At 35.2% G+C, this 20,314-nt stretch overlaps 1 protein-coding gene across 1 annotated transcript in view; it reads left to right on the top strand.

Annotated features, from left to right (window-relative positions):
* Positions 1–20,314, top strand: part of LOC111043282 — a 184,782-nt gene that overhangs the window by 43,049 nt on the left and 121,419 nt on the right. The window contains exon 2 of the mRNA XM_039440291.1: positions 18,922–19,916. Within this exon, the coding sequence (XP_039296225.1) occupies positions 19,757–19,916 (160 nt within the window). The 5' untranslated portion in view covers positions 18,922–19,756. The remainder of the gene's footprint in view (positions 1–18,921; positions 19,917–20,314) is intronic.

A 20,314-nucleotide genomic window follows, 5' to 3' on the forward strand; every position in this document is an offset into this window, starting at 1 on the left:
CCACTTCACATCCTCTTCATCTCCAATCTACCTTTTCTATCCTACATTTCTTCTCTTTTCTTGTTGTTCTAATACTAGTCCTACTTCTTCTTCTTCTACTTCTTCTCCTTTTTTCTTAACAACCAATTCTAGCAATATTTGAATAGCAAACATCAACTCATACCTATTTGTACTACACCTATAACGACATTCTCTATCCTCCATCGTATTAGAATAGAAGCACACCAACCATCCTATAGGAGGTGCACACTTCCTGAGAGGAAGAAACAGGTGTTGTATAACAGTTCCATGACGAAATTAAACAACGGAAAGGTGGGAGGGAGATATGCAACGGATTCCTGTGACATGGAGTTCCACAAGGATCCCTCCTCCGCACACCTGTTATCAATTTATATTGTTCATGCTCATGCATTTCCCTGAGCATGTTAGTAAGAGAGTTCCTGAGCATGTTAGTGCTGGCTGCGTGTGAGAATTCCTTCATAGAGAAACGGCACACATAGAGAAACTGAATACATAGAGAAACGGAATACATTGAGAGACGGATATTTGTTTGTCTCTGGTTCCTCCATTCATGTTCTGCTTTCATCGATATCCGTCACACGACAATTCATCATTCATCGCTTGATATTCGCTATTCACTCCAACATTTGACATCATACAATTTGTGGCTCTTTGTAGATCTCTCTGAAGACTTTGACGACAGAATATGTTCTGGGTATGATATGCTGAAATCTGGAAGTGAAGGAGTAGGTTGTGTATTCCGTTCTTTGATGAATGTTCTGCTTATTTCTATTCTTCCTCTTCACTGCCTCCTCCTCCTCCTCCTCCTCCTCCTCCTCCTCCTCCTCCTCCTCATCCTCTCCTACTTCATCCTTCCTTCCCTCTTCCCCCTCTCATTCCTCTTCCACACTTCTTTTTCACTCCTTCGCCTCATCTCGTTTCCACTTCTCGTTCCTCTCCTTCTTTGTCTTCTTCTTCAACTTCTTCTACTACTTTTTCTTCTTCTACTTCTTCTTCCTCTTCTTATTCTTCTTCTTTTCTTCTCATCCTTTTTCTCCTTCTTCTCCTTGTTTTTGTTGTTCTTCTCCTTCTCCTCCTTATTTTTCTTCTTCTTTTTCTCCGTCTTCTCCTTGTTCGTGTTCTTCCTTCTTCTTCTTCTTCTTCTTCTTCTTCTTCTTCTTCTTCTTCTTCTTCTTCTTCTTCTTCTTCTTCTTCTTCTTCTTCTTCTTCTTCTTCTCCTCCTCCTTCTCCTTGTTGTTCTTCTTCTTCTTCTTTTCTTCTTCTTCTTCTTCTTCATCTTCTTCTTCTTCTTCTTCCGCTCCTTCTTCTTTCACTTCTTCTTCTTCTTCTACTTCTCCTTTTTTCTTATTTTTTCTGTTCTATTCCTCCTCCTCCCCCTCCACCAACTCCTTCCAATCCGCCACCTCCACCTCTCAATATTCCTTCTTCTCCCACTACCAGAATACTCCTGCCAGTGTCTTTGATGAATTTTCTTCTCAAATCTGTTCCTGTTCAGCTCTCCTTATCACTCTGTCATCGTTCTTTGAGAAATACATCTTCCCTCTCCCTCACTCTTTTTCTTTCTTCTCTGTCACTATTCTACATGTGCTCCATGTATGAAAGCGTCATTCATGCCAATCAAATATTGATTACCAACAAAGACGTCTTTGGATATTTGCATTACATCCTATATCTTTCTACGTTGTCAAGTTCGTTCCACTTCATCTTCTACAATACAACCACTTTTTCTTCTTCTTCTTCTTCTTCCGCTCCTTCTTCTTTCACTTCTTCTTCTTCTTCTTCTTCATCATCATCTTCTTCTTCTTCTTCATCATCATCTTCTTCTTCTCCTTATATTCCACTTCTTCTTCTCTCCCTTTGTCTTTCTCTTCTTCATCTTCAACATCATCATCATCATCATCATCATTTTCTTCTCCTTCTTCTTCTTTCCTGTCTCTCCTTCTTAATATACATTATTTCCATTAATATACAAATAAACAATCTAATTAATAAAATGTACATAATATTCAAAAATACAATAATATATATGAAATTTACAACAAATATAAATGAATTGCATTAACTACTAATGAATTAACCTACTCAACTATGGGAAATTCATGTTCTAGAGCAGGTGAACTGTTTCTTCTTCTTCTTCTTCTTCTTCTTCTTCTTCTTCTTCTTCTTCTTCTCCTTCATCTGAATCTTCTTTGCCTCAAAGCACACCTTCATTGGTCATTACACCGTTCTTCTTCTGCATTTTTTGTAGTTTCATTCTCATTCTCCATCTTCTTCTCTGCAACTCTTTGTTTCTCATAACTCTTCTTCCCATCCTCACTTGTCAATCTACTTCTCACCTTCCACTTCTACTGCTAATTCTCCTTCTCTCTTTCTCTCCATTTTCTTACAATAGTTTTTCATTTTTCTCAACATCCTCACTTGTCAATCTATTTATTCCCTCTCATTTTCCACCTCTCACTTCCACAACTCTTCTTCCTTCTCTTTTTCTATCCTACGTTCTCCACCATTCATCTATTGTTCTCAGAACAGGCAATTGTCACAGCCTGCTCAGTAGCTTATACCATAGATAAAGGATAAGCATAAGCCTATATTTCTTGTCTCTTCATATACTGTAGTTCAATATCCACTTTGCATACGCATTAAAAACACATCTATTGTCAGGCACAAACATACTGAATGGCACAAACCATTGGTAATTATTGGTGTGACCTTTCATTGAATGCAATACTTCTTGAATACTTCCGGTGATCTCGTAAGAAGTATTTATTACATGAATTCGATCATGAATGTTGTTTAACATTCATTCATGATCATCATCATGGTCATTGTCGTCGTAATCATTGGTCGATACAACTACAATCACAATAGGATAATTGACCGAACGAAGTGAGGTCTAAGATTCAAGTCGACGGTTTGGCATTTCTCTTAATGTTTAAATGTTTATATGTTGCGCATTTACAGCGAAACGCGGTAATAGATTTTCATGAAATTTGACAGGTATGATCCTCTTTAGTTGCGCGTCGACGTATATACAAGGTTTTTTGAAATTTTGCATTTCAAGGATAATTTAAAAGGAAAAGGAGCCTCCTTCATACACCAATATTAGAGTAAAAATCAGACTATAGAATTATTCATCATAATCAGCTGACAAGTGATTACACAGATGTGTGGAGAAGCCAGTCTATTGCTGTATTTCCATAGGTCTATAGTTTCAATCAGGTACTTGTGGATGAATACTGCGTGAGGTCTACTGTTCACAGAACTACTAGTAAGGAAGGAAACTGTTTGAATCAAGGAAGGAACGTTTGAATTAAAGAAGGAACTGTTAGAATTAAGGAAGGAACAGTTGACTGTTTTAATATTGTGTTTGTACATAGAGTAAAGATGCTGTTTACCTGGATTATTTTTGTCTCTGCTTTGTCTTATCTAATTCATTGTGAATTTATTAGTCTTATTTTTTCTGTTCTAGTCCTCCTCCTCCCCCTCCACCAACTCCTTCCAATCCGCCACCTCCACCTCTCAATATTCCTTCTTCTCCCACTACCAGAATACTCCTGCCAGTGTCTTTGATGAATTTTCTTCTCAAATCTGTTCCTGTTCAGCTCTCCTTATCACTCTGTCATCGTTCTTTGAGAAATACATCTTCCCTCTCCCTCACTCTTTTTCTTTCTTCTCTGTCACTATCTTACATGTGCTCCATGTATGAAAGCGTCATTCATGCCAATCAAATATTGATTACCAACAAAGACGTCTTTTGGATATTTGCATTACATCCTATATCTTTCTACGTTGTCAACGTTCGTTTCCACTTCATCTTCTACAATACAACCACTTTTTCTTCTTCTTTTCCTTTCTCCTCTTCTTCTTAATCTTTCCCTTCGTCTTCCTCCTCTTCTTATCATATTCTTCTTCTTCATCATCATCTTCTTCTTCTTCTCCTTATATTCCACTTCTTCTTCTCTCCCTTTGTCTTTCTCTTCTTCATCTTCAACATCATCATCATCATTTTCTTCTCCTTCTTCTTCTTTCCTGTCTCTCCTTCTTAATATACATTATTTCCATTAATATACAAATAAACAATCTAATTAATAAAATGTACATAATATTCAAAAATACAATAATATATATGAAATTTACAACAAATATAAATGAATTGCATTAACTACTAATGAATTAACCTACTCAACTATGGGAAACCCATGTTCTAGAGCAGGTGAACTGTTTCTTCTTCTTCTTCTTCTTCTTCATCTGAATCTTCTTTGCCTCAAAGCACACCTTCATTGGTCATTACACCGTTCTTCTTCTGCATTTTTTGTAGTTTCATTCTCATTCTCCATCTTCTTCTCTGCAACTCTTTGTTTCTCATAACTCTTCTTCCCATCCTCACTTGTCAATCTACTTCTCACCTTCCACTTCTACTGCTAATTCTCCTTCTCTCTTTCTCTCCATTTTCTTACAATAAATTTTCATTGCTCTCACCATCCTCACTTGTCAATCTATCTATTCCCTCTCATTTCCCACCTCTCACTTCCACAACTCTTCTTCCTTCTCTTTTTATATCCTACCAGAGAAAACTCCTATAATTCTGTGATCCTACGTTCTCCACCATTCATCTATTGTTCTCAGAACAGGCAATTGTCACAGCCTGCTCAGTAGCTTATACCATAGATAAAGGATAAGCATAAGCCTATATTTCTTGTCTCTGCTTATACTGTAGTTCAATATCCACTTTGCATACGCATTAAAACACATCTATTGTCAGCCACAACATACTGAATGGCACAAACCATTGGTAATTTATTGGTGTGACCTTTCATTGAATGCAATACTTCTTGAATACTTCCGGTGATCTCGTAAGAAGTATTTATTACATGAATTCGATCAATGAATCTGTTTAACATTCATTCATGATCATCATCATGGTCATTGTCGTCGTAATCATTGGTCGATACAACTACAATCACAATAGGATAATTGACCGAACGAAGTGAGGTCTAAGATTCAAGTCGACGGTTTGGCATTTCTCTTAATGTTTAAATGTTTATATGTTGCGCATTTACAGCGAAACGCGGTAATAGATTTTCATGAAATTTGACAGGTATGATCCTCTTTTAGTTGCGCGTCGACGTATATACAAGGTTTTTTGAAATTTTGCATTTCAAGGATAATATAAAAGAAAAAGGAGCCTCCTTCATACACCAATGTTAGAGTAAAAATCAGACTATAGAATTATTCATCATAAATCAGCTGACAAGTGATTACACAGATGTGTGGAGAAGCCAGTCTATTGCTGTATTTCCATAAGGTCTATAGTTTCAATCAGGTACTTGTGGATGAGAATACTGCGTGAGGTCTACTGTTCACAGAGCTACTAGTAAGGAAGGAACTGTTTGAATCAAGGAAGGAACGGTTTGAATTAAAGAAGGAACTGTTAGAATTAAGGAAGGAACTGTTTGAACTGTTTTAATATTGTGTTTATACATAGAGTAAAGATGCTGTTTACCTGGATTATTTTTGTCTCTGCTTTGGATCAATGGATGATACAAATCACACCTGGATCTAATTCATTGTGAATTTATTAGTGTGATTTATTCAATTGATCCAATAATTATGCCAATCTATCAGTGTATTAGAATGCATGGATACATTAATTTATCATATACTTCTGTCTCTCTGACTGTATCTGATGAATAAACAAAAAATGGACAAATATAATGTATTCGCACACATGCTAGAAATATTTATAATAATACTAGTATTTATTTATTACAAAACCTGGAAGACTACAGGCATTGAGCCCAAACCGTCTTCACTTCACTTCTTCTTCTTCTTTCCAGGATTAGGCGTACACACCTGTTCCGGTTTCGAAGGATATATCTATTTATCTTACCATCTTTTCAGAGGTCTGCCAATATCCCTTCTACCGTAGGGTCTATATTTCATGACAGCCTTTGGTATCCTAGTATCTGGCATTCGTTCCACATGGTTTTTCCAGTTCAATCTGTTTATTTCAAGTTGTGCAGCTGATGATGATATTCCTAACTCATTTCTGATGTTAAAGAACATTACAGTTACAAAAGTCTTCACTTCACTACAATTCACAATCATTTGAGAAGGTTACTAGAAAAAGTAAGAGATATAGTATATGCAATTTTCAAAATGCATAAGAATATTAATAAATATAAGAAAAGCATAAGTAATTGAAAGAAATAAGTATAAGTAATGAATACAGTATGATAATAATAGGTTATAAAAAAATACAATTGAGCATAGAAAAACAGTTTAAATAGTTAAGGTGAACATTAATACTATGTCAAGTTATTCGAGCTGTATTTTTTTGATAACTACTCCTCAGTTGTTATCCACTAATCTTGTACTTTGAAATCATCTAGATCAGTGGTCGCCAAACAGTCGATCGCGAGCTACTGGTAGCTCGTGGGGTAGTTTTTGGTAGCTCACAGAAATGCTCGTGCAGAAGAATGTCGTCCAGTTTGATTATAAACAAATACTGTCTGAAGAAAATCAATGACGAGAAAAATCCTTTACAGCACCGCAGCAATAACCAAGAATACGTTACAATTCTTTCAGACTTGAACAACAGTTTGATCAACGATTTCAAAATTTTAAAAGCATATCAAATATGGTACAATTCATCAGCTCTCTTTTGTAGATATCTATGCAGAAAATTTTTTAGTTTGTGTAGTAAAACATTTTGGTGCAGATGAGGCTTCAGTTGAAATGGAATTTGTGGATTTTCAAAATGATCTGTCTCTCAGATCACTTTCTACACCTGGAAATATTTGGCCTCAAGTCCCCAAAGAAAAATATCCAAATATTATTCAAGTTCCATTGAGGTTGAAAGCTATGTTCAGCTCTACTTACTTGTGTGAAGCATCTTTTCAAGTATGAAATTCATAGAAAATCGATATAGGAACAGACTTACTGATGAACATTTGGACAACTGCATCAGAATGGCGGCTACAACGTACACTCCAAACATCAAGAAAATACTTGATGACCAAAAAGAGTTCCACTGCTCTCATTGAAATGTACATTTCAACTTTTCTTTTACTTTCTGCTATGAGATAAGTAGATTCCAACATTAGAAATGTATCTGTATAGGCAATAAGTGTGAAAATTTCATTTTACGTACCGTACTTTCTTCATTCTAATATTCTTTGGTAGCTCACTAGAAGATTTATGAATGCTATTCTAGCTCACAGGATCATAGATTTGGCGACCATTGATCTAGATCTAGGAACATAGAGGCCCATAAATGCATTGAAGTTTTGTGAAAGAAAATCAGCAATCATTATGCATTCATCATAGTTTTAGCTGACTCACAATTGTCAGAAAATTTACCAGAATCTTACAAAAACGTGTTACATGTTTCTACTTGGAGTATGTGGAGTGATATTTTCACTTGTGGAACACGTTGATTATCTATCATAAAAGAATGGTGCGGTTTCGAACATGGTTTAAAGAAAAACCAAATTACTTACAGTTGATGTTGTTTATTCATCTAATTTGTCGTCTCAGGCAGTTTTTTACATAATTGATAAATTTAGATATGTGCGCCTTTAGTCGTTCGACAAAATATCCAAACGATAATCAATTTCTCTCCATACCACACCATTCTTTTATGATAACACTGTATTATAATTTGTTATAATATTAAATCTCCAACATTATTCCCCTGGAAACTTTAGAATTCATAGATAATGTATTAGTCATAATCCATCAAATATCAGAAAGGAGATAAATAAGAATTATTTAGTCGTAACATGTCGTGATTGAACAATTTTAAAAGGCTACTTAGATTTCTAATTTTTATTTATATTTATTTATTTATTTATTTGATTCACAATCACAAATCATAATTAAAATATGATTGGGAGAAGACAACAGGTATAGCCCAAAACTGTCTTCTCCCTAATTTTTACAAATAAAAGTCTCAAAAAAAGGTTAGATTTCACTTTTCACTTCAAAAAGTCCAATTTACACTTCAAAACTAATGACTAAACTAAAAATTCTAAATTTTGATATTTTAAAACTAAATAACGACAACAATATTTCACTAAAATCTCTACAAATTGGAAATTTTTGAGTAATTTTACAAAATTTTGAGCCAGAAAAGAAACACAACTTCACTATTAGCACATCGGTTTTCATGAGTAACTCTAAATAAAGAAAAAAAGAGAATCGAAAAGGAGTTAAGATGTACCATCCACAGTATGTAAAGCTATAATTAACGAGATATAAAAAAACAGAATTCCATTAACGGTTTGAACATATTCCACTCAATTTTCTGTTTGTTATCCCTTAACACACCTTGAATATTCAATAATAATGTAATATAATAATTATTCTACCAATCAACATACATTGTACAAAATATTTCAGGAAAAAAACACTCTTAACTGGTGTAGCAAACACCTTCACATGCACATTATACATTGTATATCAAAGTCTTAATGAAACCCCCAAGGTAATCCTGTGTGGGGCCCTTCTTCATACTTTTATTCACAATATAAAAAATATATAATATATAATAATATATCAGTCTCATATAAATAATAATGTATATTCCAGTATTCGTAGATGGATGGAACATTTTATGTTAGTAATTATTTAATAAGTAGCTCTCTACTCTTAAAGGTAGAACACAGGCATGTCTCCTCGCATGAATATTGAATGAAAAAATCTATAGATTTTCCCATAGTATAGGGTCGTATACTATCAAAGAAAACATAGAATTTTCCCAATACCATGGTCTATGGTGCATGGCATTCCTTTGTGTTGAAACCCAGCACGATAAGAGACAAATTATATGTAAACTTTGCTTTGCGGTAGCCATGACGTGTTGATCGATAGGTACATGAATAGTGTTTGACAAAGGGTCAGAACCCGTTTCCACTCGAAGTATCCCACCAAGTATTGCTACAGCAATATAAATTTCAGATTTCAGCTCCCTGATAAAATAGGAAGCACATTTTTCGAGATATTTCCATACATAAATGTGAGTTTTCCAAATGTATTTGATTCACCAAGTTGATACATATTGACACTTGCACTTGATTTCTTGAGACAAGAAGGTTTTATCATCAATCGATTTCCAATAGAACAGTTCTGGTTTATTGGTAAACAATAATTTATTAATCCTTTTATGAAAACTAGTTCAGGATTGAACAGATTTAGGGCCGGTTTCCGAGCTCGAGATTTAGCTAAGTCTAGACTTTAAACAGCTGGAGTCAGAAAATTGGCTTTCCAAAACAAGGCGTAGTCGTATTCCGCGTTCAAATTAAATTTCGAAGAACTAGAAAATCGAACACAACATGAAATAGAGAGAAAATAGTGTAAAGTTTCAGATATTTTGAATTATTTAGGAATGTTTTATTATTTCGTCAACGAAAAACGTTTCCAATTGTAGAAATGACAAATGAGAAAATAAATATTATCATAAAAACTATGACTACTTTACGCCCCTAAATAATTCAAAATAGCTGAAACTTCACACTATTTTCTCTTTATTTAATTTTGTGTCAATTTCCTAGTTTTTCGAAATTCAATTTAAAAATCATTAGTCGTTTTACTGCGACTATGCCCCGTTTCGGAAAGCCAATTTTCTGACTCCAGCTGTTTAAAGTCTAGAACTCAGCTAAATCTCGGGCTCGGAAAACAGCCCTTAGAGATAATCAATTCCTCAACCAGTTTCTAAATACTGTAAACCCATTTTAAAAAATACCTTTCATGAAAATAATAAAGAATCGTGGAATATTAAATGGAATGGCAGAGTATGATCTACAAACTTTTACATAAAATAATTTATGCGTTACTGTTATTCATTGGAATTTTCTGTTATTCAAAATTTTCTTCATATTTTGGTATTTTATGAGAGGTTGTTGGGTATAGTACTTGTCCTATCAGGTTATTCGTATTTATGACTAGCAGGTAACCCGAAAGGGTCCAATAAAAATTTGAAAAACTGAAAACTTGACGTAATAAAATCTTGAGAAATTGTGAATAGGCCTATAACCATCATTGGTCAATAAGAAATCTATATGCAAAATTTCAAGTTAATCAGTCTAGTAGTTCATTCGTGAATTTCCTATCCCGTACGTGTATAAGTCATTCCTTTATATAGATCTATTTTGTATCCTCATTTTCTTCTTCATAATCATCTGCTGAATCCTTTTGGTATTGTTGTCACTTATTATATATATTGTTGTTATATATTATAAATTGGTTAATATTAAATCATTCACATCGAGTTAACCTTTGAGTTTTATTCCCCATAATGCACGTCCTAACAATAGATTCAACACAGAACTCATTAAGCTAACCATATGCAGGCATCAATTTACCTATTATTGCAGCTACATTATAAATAAAATTCCAAACGATTTTATAGATAAACAAATGACACGTAATTTAAGCAAAAGCATAGATTATTGGATTGAGCATAACATATTCTTCAAACTAGTTGTATAAAGTATAATATTGTATCCAACAAGCATTGTTACTAAAAACATTGAGCAATGGTTTTTTCATTTTCACGTTCTCGAACCAGGTATTGTAAATGTTCCCTCATCATCGTATATTTTATGTATTCCCTGTGTGAAATATTCACTTCATGATGGCCTCAAGACGTCACAGTGGTTAATTGGTTAATTGGATTCTACTTTGTCATATAGTATGTCTATTCTTAAGTTTTTAATTTTTTTTTCTGAGCCTTTGAGACTTTTGTATATTGCTGTAATACTTTCTTTAGCTCTTTTTATTTTAATTTTTATATCGCTTCTTACTTGACCTGAATTGAAGCAGAATAATTTAACCGCAACTCACTGCCAACACACAAGGACTCTTATGTTGGCAGTGCCGAATATTACATTGATTACGTTGATAATTATTGTTGTGCAAGTTACAATAAATGTATATTTTTAGGTGATTGTATATTGCATACTTTAGTGATTGTATTGTACAAATATTTGTATGTGATTTTTGGCAATAAATTCAATTCAATTCAATTCAATTCAATTCAATTGTATTGATTAATGTGTTTTATATACTATCTAACGTGATGTCATTCTATCTACTGTTGTCATTCTATACATGGAGAAAAATAAACCCGGACTATTTTCTTTGTCAATTGGATTAAATTATATTGATGTAAAAATATCGGTTTATTTTATATTGAAAGAGCAGATCAATCTAGTATCACTTGTGAATTATAAACATGACTGTATTGATTGAAGGAATATTCAGGGAAAATATTTCAAGAGATAGATATATATTTACATAGATATTCCAATCTATATTAGATAGTTAGTTCTTTCTATCTAGGGTGAAGTTATTGAACAAAAATCCAATTCAGTGCAATCATCTATCCTGAAGATTCCTGCTACTGCAATAATATTAACTATATTCACCTTGAAAAGCACTCACTCAGCAGGGAAAAATCCCTTCAAAACAAGGAGGTTCCCCTTCAAACAACATGATACATTTCCCTTCCAGAGCATTTACAGTCCAACCTGCAAAAAGTCCTATGATCGCTGAGACGTGCGATGTTGACTATTGAAGTGGAAACGTTTCATGTCAATCTCGTGACCAGAGTCTCTTCCAACCGATCAAAATTGATCAATCAAGGTTGATTATTGATTGATCGGCCGTCAAATGCATACTGCCGAAGTGACGGACATGTGGAGAGAGGAGATAAATGACAGAGAGACAAAGTGGTTAGTAGAAGCGATGATGAAGCGGGGTGAATAGAGAAAGACTCAATTTCTACTCTAGCCTACAGTGGAAATATGCAGGGCCTTATTCCGTTCGGGACATGATTCCAATCCTTAGTCAAAAATATGGTGTGGCGCACTCACACAATTTTCCTTGCCGTTTTGAAAATTGATAACCTGACGCTAGTGTGCACGCGCATCTCAAGTCCACTTCTAAACAAAGATCTGAGCCAGCTGGTGACAGGACAACGCTGGAGACATACGAGGTCTGCTATCTCTTCATAGTGAATGATTTAATAGAATCAACAGTTGCCAACAGTTTGCAATTGGATAATCACATTTTCTTGAAATCGTGCTTATTTTCTATTTTAGGTGTAAATGTTACTGAATATTAACTGTAGAGATTTTCATGTTCAATCGTTTCCACTCGAAATTTATGTTTAAATTGTATCTGAAGCCTGATAATTTGGAATCTAAAATCAAACTTTGCATAGATGGGGCGGAGCTCCTGAAATTTTTACAGATATGGGACTTGTGTCAATTAATAGAGCTTATCAATGACTATTTTAGGTATCAATTTAATCGAAATCGTTGGAGCCGTTTTCGAGAAAATCGCGAAAAACCCTGTTTTTGACAACATTTTCTCCATTTTAGCCGCCATCTTGGATTGCATTTGATCGAAATTGTTCTTGTCGGATCCTTATAGTGTAAGGACCATATGTTCCAAATTTCAAGTCATTCCGTTAACTGGGAGATGAGATATCGTGTACACAGACGCACATACACTCATACACACACACACACACACACACACACACACACACACACACACACACACACACACACACACCACACACACACACACCACACACACACACACACACACACACACACACACACACACAAACACACACACACACAGACCAATACCCAAAAATCATTTTTTCGGACTCAGGGGACCTTGAAACGTATGGAAATTTAGAAATTGGGGTACCTTATTTTTTTCGGAAAGCAATACTTTCCTTACCTATGGTATAATAGGGCAAGGAAAGTAAAAATTAGTTTTTTGTTCAATATACGTCTTATCATCACAGACAATATATTATGTGCTTGTATCGGTGATATTATGTTTACATAAAGCTGTGTACATATTTGTGCGCCATTAACACGCGCATTTCGCTTTTCATCAGCTGATTACATCCGTATTTGTACAGAGACAGTGAGATACATATAAATGTAATAATCATAGCATCAGCTGATGAAAAATGCAATACGTGTGTTCGTGGCGCTTAAGTCTGTAAGCAGCCAGAAAAAACCTATACGTATTCAAGTTTGTTTTAGATTGTCTTATTCCATGACGTAGAGTTATCATGTTATTAATTTAAGTTACAGTTATATAAGTTATTAAGCTTAAGTTATTTCCATTTGTACCTAATTCGACGTTGATTTTGCTATGGAGATCATTATTTTGCTCCAGGCTAAACGCTAGTCACAATAGATTAGCTAGTAAGAAGACAGTGAGAAGCTTCTCAGACGCTACTGAGAAGACAGCCAGCAATATTAGTTTCCGAATAATTAATCACAAATCACAAGCTAACACATAAACTGGTCATGACTCTTCCTTGAAAACAATATTTTTTCAGTTAACAGATGCGCGAAAATACATAATTTAATGAACACGTACTGTATATCTATAGAAGGGGGCCTACTATGTTGTTTGTGCTGATGAGGAAAAAGCATGGCACACCTCAAAATTTTTCATTCAAGATGTGCACAAATAAACCTACCGATACTGTTCTCGGATTGGCGGTAATCTCACATAATTTTCAGTATGATAATGTTATTATCATATTGATTGTGAATGGGAAGATGATTATGATGATGAGTTGATGATGATGATGACTGTTGAATATATTGGCGACAGAGGTCATACTATGACCTCGAGAATAATTCTCTATTCTGCATACTAAACAACACTTGACCAGCTGATAAATGAATTCAAACTTTCGCGATATTATTCTCTTCTTTCTGTCTCACTCTTACTTATGAGATCTTTTTCTTTCACTCTTATTATCACTCTCTCACTTTCTTTGCCTCTCTTTCTCCTAGATTACTCTTTCTGACTCACTCTCTCTCACTCTCTCTCTAGTGGTCTAGTGGATAGAGTGCCTGCGTAGCAGCATAGAGATCCCGGGTTCAAACCCTCTCAATACCAAAAGTTTTTTAACCAGATCACTCCCGTGTTATCGGATGGGCACGTTAAATTGTTGGTCCCGGCTGAAGTATGACAGTCGTGAGGCCCATTGACGGCTTAAACTATATATATTCAGGCGGTGGGACCTTCTCGCAAGGGACTCCCCACCAACAAAAGCCATACGAATTTACTTTTTACTCTCTCTCACTCTCTCTTTCTGACTCTCTCATCATCCTTCTCCTTCTCTTTTTCTTTCTCTACCTAACTGGCCTTTCCTCTCTATACATACTTCCAATTTCCTCAGACTTTTAATCTCAAGAACTTGCTCAATGTTCTTCTTCAATACCACATACTTAATCTCTTATGAGATTGAAGGTTATACCTGTAAGATCCTTTATCGAAGTCCCTCAAAGCCTGAGGGCCTCAAGTTATCGAGGGGCTTTGTAGTCCCTCAAGTCACTTGATTACTTCCAAAATGAAGCCGATATAACATTTATCCGCCCATACTCACAGTTATCGTTTCTCCATTTTCTCTCACTCTCTCTCCCTCTCATACAATCTTTCTCTTTATTAGTATTTTTTCCATTTATTGTTTCAGTTTATTTGTTTATTTATTGTGTCAGTTCATTCGTTTTCATCAAATTTGTTGATTGTTTTCAATAATTACGTGTATACTGTTTGTTAAATTGTATATGGCAATAAATTCCGAGTACAGTATTTCAATACTCTTTCTAGAACTGTTATGATTTGTAAAGTATGAAAATGAAGATATTATTCATCTATCTATCCTCCTCCTCCTCCTCCGCCTATCCTTTTTCTCCTCATACTGCTCATCCTTCTCCTGCTTCTTTACCTCTTCCTCCTTCTTCTCATCCTATTCCTCCATCTCCTCTTCCATCTCCTCTTTCTCCTTCTTGTCCCCGTCTTCCTCCACCTCCTCCTCCATTTTCACCACTTCCTCCTCCGCCTTCTCCTCCTCCTCCTCCCTCTCCTCCTCCTCCTCCTCCTCCTCTTCCACTTTCTCCTCCTGCTTCTTCTCCTCCACATTCTCCTTCTCCACTTCCTCCTCCTTCTCTTTCTCCTTCACTTCCCACTCCTCCACCTCCTCCTCCACTTTCTCCTCCTGCTCTTTCTCCTCCACTTCCCACTCCTCCACCTCCTCCGCCTTCCCCTCCTCCTACTCCTCCTCCTTCTCCTCCTCCTCCTCCTCCTCCTCCTCCTCCTCCTCCTCCTCCTTATTCTTCTCCTCCTCCTCCTCCTCATCCTACTCAAAATTCTTCTCCTCCTTCTCGTCCTCCTCCTCCTCTTCCAACTTCTGTTGCTTCTCTTCCTCCTCAATCAGCATCACCTCCAAATCCTTCAATTTCACCTCCTCTATCCTTATATTCTGTCATGTTATATCACTCCCCAATCTTTCCTTTCAGTGTCCCTAACCTTGACTTCACCTCTTCTTACTTCACTTTGTCATTCTATTTCTCCCCCCAGTAACATACTCTTCTCTCACTCCCTCTCACTCACTCTCTCTCTCTCTCTTTCCTCTGCCAAAATCGGCAAACATCCGCTTCACCACTCATTTGCAAAATGGCCAAATCGTCCATCCTTTTAAATCGCTCCAATCAAGCAATAGAAGAAGCTGCTGCTTTAATAAAAGGCTTTTCCGGTGCCATATGGTAACCAGCGCACTCTAGCTCTAGTTGAATGCTCTAAATATAGATTTGGATAGGTCTGCAACAATATTATCATCAATCAAAATGTACTTCTGGCAACTTATTTATAGCTTCCTAGGCGAAAAGTGCTCCTAAACTTTTGATTTATCTTTTTGCGCGTAATGTATGGAGGTCAGCAATCTCTAGAGCTCGCTTGAACGTAGCACGTACGTCTACTAAATTTAACCGCGGTTAAGTGACGTCATTGCACTGTGGTCCGGTTCGTTTTAAATCAAATGTATTCTTTCAAAATTCGTTCAAGATATTCACAAAAATATAGAACGACAATTGAAAGTGAACAAGATACTATTCACAAAAAGTACATAAGTTATTGGACTGTTTTCGCGAATAGGAATCAGAAAAACGTGTTATAAATAATTGGACTATGTATTCAAATTATCATTCAATATAGATGAAGAAGATGTATAATAAAGAGTAAGTAAAAAGAATACGTTAGAAATTTAAGTATGATGTGTTAATGATGATGAGTGAGAGCTCGCACATACATATATTATACACAAATATCCAATATAGGATACGTTCATTGTAAGGATCGATGAACTCAATGATGGAGTATATTATTTCGATATAATACGTCACTTGATAGTACCTAGTCAAATTTATAGTAGGAGATTACTGTTTATTACAGCAATAGATTTAGAATAGGTTTAATCATTAACGATTGATTCACCATAGCTCCAATCAATGTGGACGTCAGAAGGATTATAAAAGTCACAAAACAAAAACTATAATATGACTAAAACTAGTAAAAACTTGGACAAAATATCCGTGTTACTAAATTCAGCGGAATTTCAATCTTTCCATCCAATTGACAACTCTGCATTGACTTTGTTGGCAAATCGAATATATTCAGTCATATTTTCATAATGGGCTTGAATGAAAATATTGCACAATTACTTGAAGTATATATATTATAGCATGTATTGTCAGAAATAACTTCCCTGTTGTTGACTTCCAAAGTGAAGTTTGTCGAATTTCCGTTTGATGATTAGATTGACAAATGTAACTAGACAACGAAGTGGTCATTTCTTCATGATCAATAATATGAATCATAACAATCTGGTAAATGATGATTAATCAGGTTTGAAAATGAAAATGTTTATCGATTCCAGTTGAAATGACCAAATTGAATTTGAAAATGGAAATAAATTCATATTGATTGAATCAATTGTAATAATTACAAAATTAATAATTAGAAATTATTTCTAGTGCTGTTATGTTTCATGGCTTGTCCATGAGATTTAAAATCAATCATTTTTCTTTGATCGGGAATCCACTTAAAACTGTAGGCTCACTCATGTCTCATCGAAATTTCCTTCTATTGCCTCTCAAGGGTTAAGGGCCCTCATGATTCATGAACTATATCGTATTCATGGACAACTATATTGTATTCATGGACAACTATATCATATAGTTGTTAAATAATATACTACTGTTCACTTGGACTTCATTCTCAGCAAAGAAAAATGATAAAACATTAACACAATATCATAGCTAAATAAAAATTCATAGAACATCTAGACTATATTCCCAACGAACAGTAGATGAAATTTATTCTCTTTTTTCTTGATTTAGCTTCACATTTATGACGAGTCCCATTCATGGAAACCTTTGGCTTTTTGCAAACCTTTGATGGGGACAACCTACAGTGCTACAGAATTGCTCACACAAAAATAATATAGTAATAATTCAGTCATTATCTACCTACAGTGTTCTCTATTTATGTGTAGGCTACAAGAGTTACTGATTCAAATTAAACGCCAGCCTGTGCCATTAGTGTCTAATCGATTGACCACAGATACACCTCAAATTATGCCAACTATTAGCATAAAAACCAAATTGATAATTCGCTCAAGTTGATCGTTTTTGATTCACTGCATTAGTGGACGACCTTGGATTGATATCTTCGAAATTTGTACCATCTTCTATGTTAGCGTGAAGGTTGTAGGAGATTTTTTAAACTAAAGCATAGCTGATTTTCCACAGGTTAAAGTTATATAATTATATAGAATGGTCAATGTATTCTTTGGATTAAGATAAGAAAAAGATGGTAGCTTCTTTCAGTTTTATGGATGTGAAATACATGCATTTGCATAAGTTTGCATTACAATATGTTTTAGGAATAATTGAGGAGTTCTTTTCTTGTCTAGCCTAAGTAGGGGTAATCGATAAAAAAATTTGTAGCTTGTCCTAGTGTTTTCCCCTAGATCTCTACAATCATTTATCATGTTTAAATAGTTTTTCTTTTCAATTAGCAGCCTATATATTGATAGACCTATAGTGAGGCCCACGTTATAATGGCAGTATTTGATTAACAATGGTGTTGCTATCCTTGTCTATCATTCAACAAAGGAGGTAGCACTATGCTTTTCTAGCTCCACAACGATGCCAAATATGTTTTTAACAATTTAGAAATATAATTAATCAAGGCAGAGAATCGGCAACGCCGTTCTCCTATCGTTATCTACTGCCATTATAACTTGGACCTCACTATAGCGTATACGATATCTATTCTCTTCATCCTGTATTCAGTTGTGATAAAAGTTTTCCCCTATTATATCAAATAATCCTCCCCTATCTCACATCACATATCCTGAATTAGTAGTCTATAATCATTATGATTGTTGTTAGCTTATAATAATTATTGCATGTATCCAAATAATCCTTTTTTAAGTCCACTTCTATCTTTGTATCTTACAGGAGTGAGACTAAAAAACCCCCTGAGACTAAACCCTGGTGACTAAACCCCCCCCCACCATCAACAAGCACTCTAAATAGACTTTTTATACTTCTTTGATAGATTCCCCCTAAATTGAGACAAAATTCAGCTTCTACCCCTACCCCCATTTCAAACTCTGACCTTTATTGTGTTTTGGGAGCCTCCAGGATTTGATTTTGTCAAGTCCCCCCTCAATAATGTCATCTCTCCACAAGAATTCAAGGACGCAGTACAAACCCCCCTTCCTGTAGAACCCTGCATTTTGTATGTGTTTATGTGAAATCAAAAATGAATAATTAAATTCAATCAAGTTGACTTGAATGATAAGAACCTGTTTTATCTACCACAGTATCCCTCTGACGAATCTAAGTGTGTTTGGACAATATGCAAATTCAAAAATGTTTCAACTTATTAGGGCCTACATAACACTGTAAACCGCTTATTTGCTGGAGTTTTTAGTTGCAATTCTCACATATTGTTTCTCAGTTAGCAATAATTCTCATGTATTGTCTTTTTTTGTTTGCACAGGTGGACCTGCGCGAGAAAAAACAACTCCGACAACTAGCGCTCGTAGTGGCCGAACTCTGAACTAGCACCGGCTCTTGTCAAGTTGTAGCGGCGCTACAAACGTCAGTTGAAGTTTAGCCGTCGTGGCGCGCGGTTCTAAACTGTTGTTGTGTGGGAGGTGATGCTCCTATCGTCTACAATAACACGAGCCACCCACCCGGTGTAAAAGTTTTATTAATTAGCCTTTTTTACCACAAAAAGGAACTCAATTTCTAGTTTATCACCGTACAGAATCGTGCTTTTTCTGGTGTCAACTGAGATTTGCCATAGTAGAGCACTTGTGTGTTTTGGAACCTGAAGTCAATTTTTTTTGTTGGATACTGAAGTCAAATTTGAAGTTCAACAGCAGGCATTCTGTTGGAAACTAGACAAAATACAAGCTTAACATTATTGACAACTTGGGGAAAATCAAGTGAAATGTATATAGTTCATTCAATTTGCTGCCCATTTGTTTAAAATTTAAAAATTCTACCTGAAATTCAAGGGGCCACAAGTTAAATTGAAACTACACAGGATAAAACTGTCTTTTCTTTAAAAGATTTAGTTTCAAGTAAAATCTGAACGGTTTTGTGGTTGTATTCAAACTCAAAATTCAACAAAAAATTACGATTTCCATATTTTTTGACCCTGATTTTGTTGAAATCTGATCAATTTACCTAGAGTTTGAAATTCACAATCTCTAGACACGATAACTACATTACAAGCAAGTGAAAATGTTGTCAACTATCTTCAATTTGCAATTGTTGGCGTGATTTCATCGTGTTTTCGTGAGTTTTTGGAGCGATTTTCGTCGAAAATGGAAGTGTACGGCAAAGAGGATCTCAAAGAACGTGCTATCAAAAGTTTAAAGCAGAGTTTGGCGCGACTATGGAGAAGGAGATCGGTGACTATCACAGAATACGACCCCTGCTATAAGGTGGCCTACCTTGGCAACGTTATCACTGGCTGGGCTAAAGGTAAGCCGCCTTATCAATTGCAATTTTTTATCACTCTAATTGCATGTGTAATGTGTTCAAATTCAGACTGTCTTGACTGAAAAAGTTGTACCAGATTCATAATTATACTAGTTCGAATTTCTTGGCAAAACTTAGGGCAATCTAAGTTTAACGCTAATCTTCTATGACATGTAGGTATGGTCGCATATATCATAATCTGTTTCAATCGGCGTTTAAACCAACTGCTGATCTATCTCCGTTTAAACCGAGATGGTGGTGCATAATATATTATGATATATAAATATATATAGTCTATGGATATGAATGATATCAACTCATGTATCAATGTATAAATAAATAAATAGATAAGACCCGTATGTTCAAAAGCAGTTTAGAACGTGGTGTTGAAAAGTTTACTC

This window comes from Nilaparvata lugens, chromosome 13 (genome assembly GCF_014356525.2).
Source record: "Nilaparvata lugens isolate BPH chromosome 13, ASM1435652v1, whole genome shotgun sequence".
In the NCBI taxonomy this organism is placed as follows: Eukaryota; Metazoa; Arthropoda; class Insecta; order Hemiptera; family Delphacidae; genus Nilaparvata; species Nilaparvata lugens.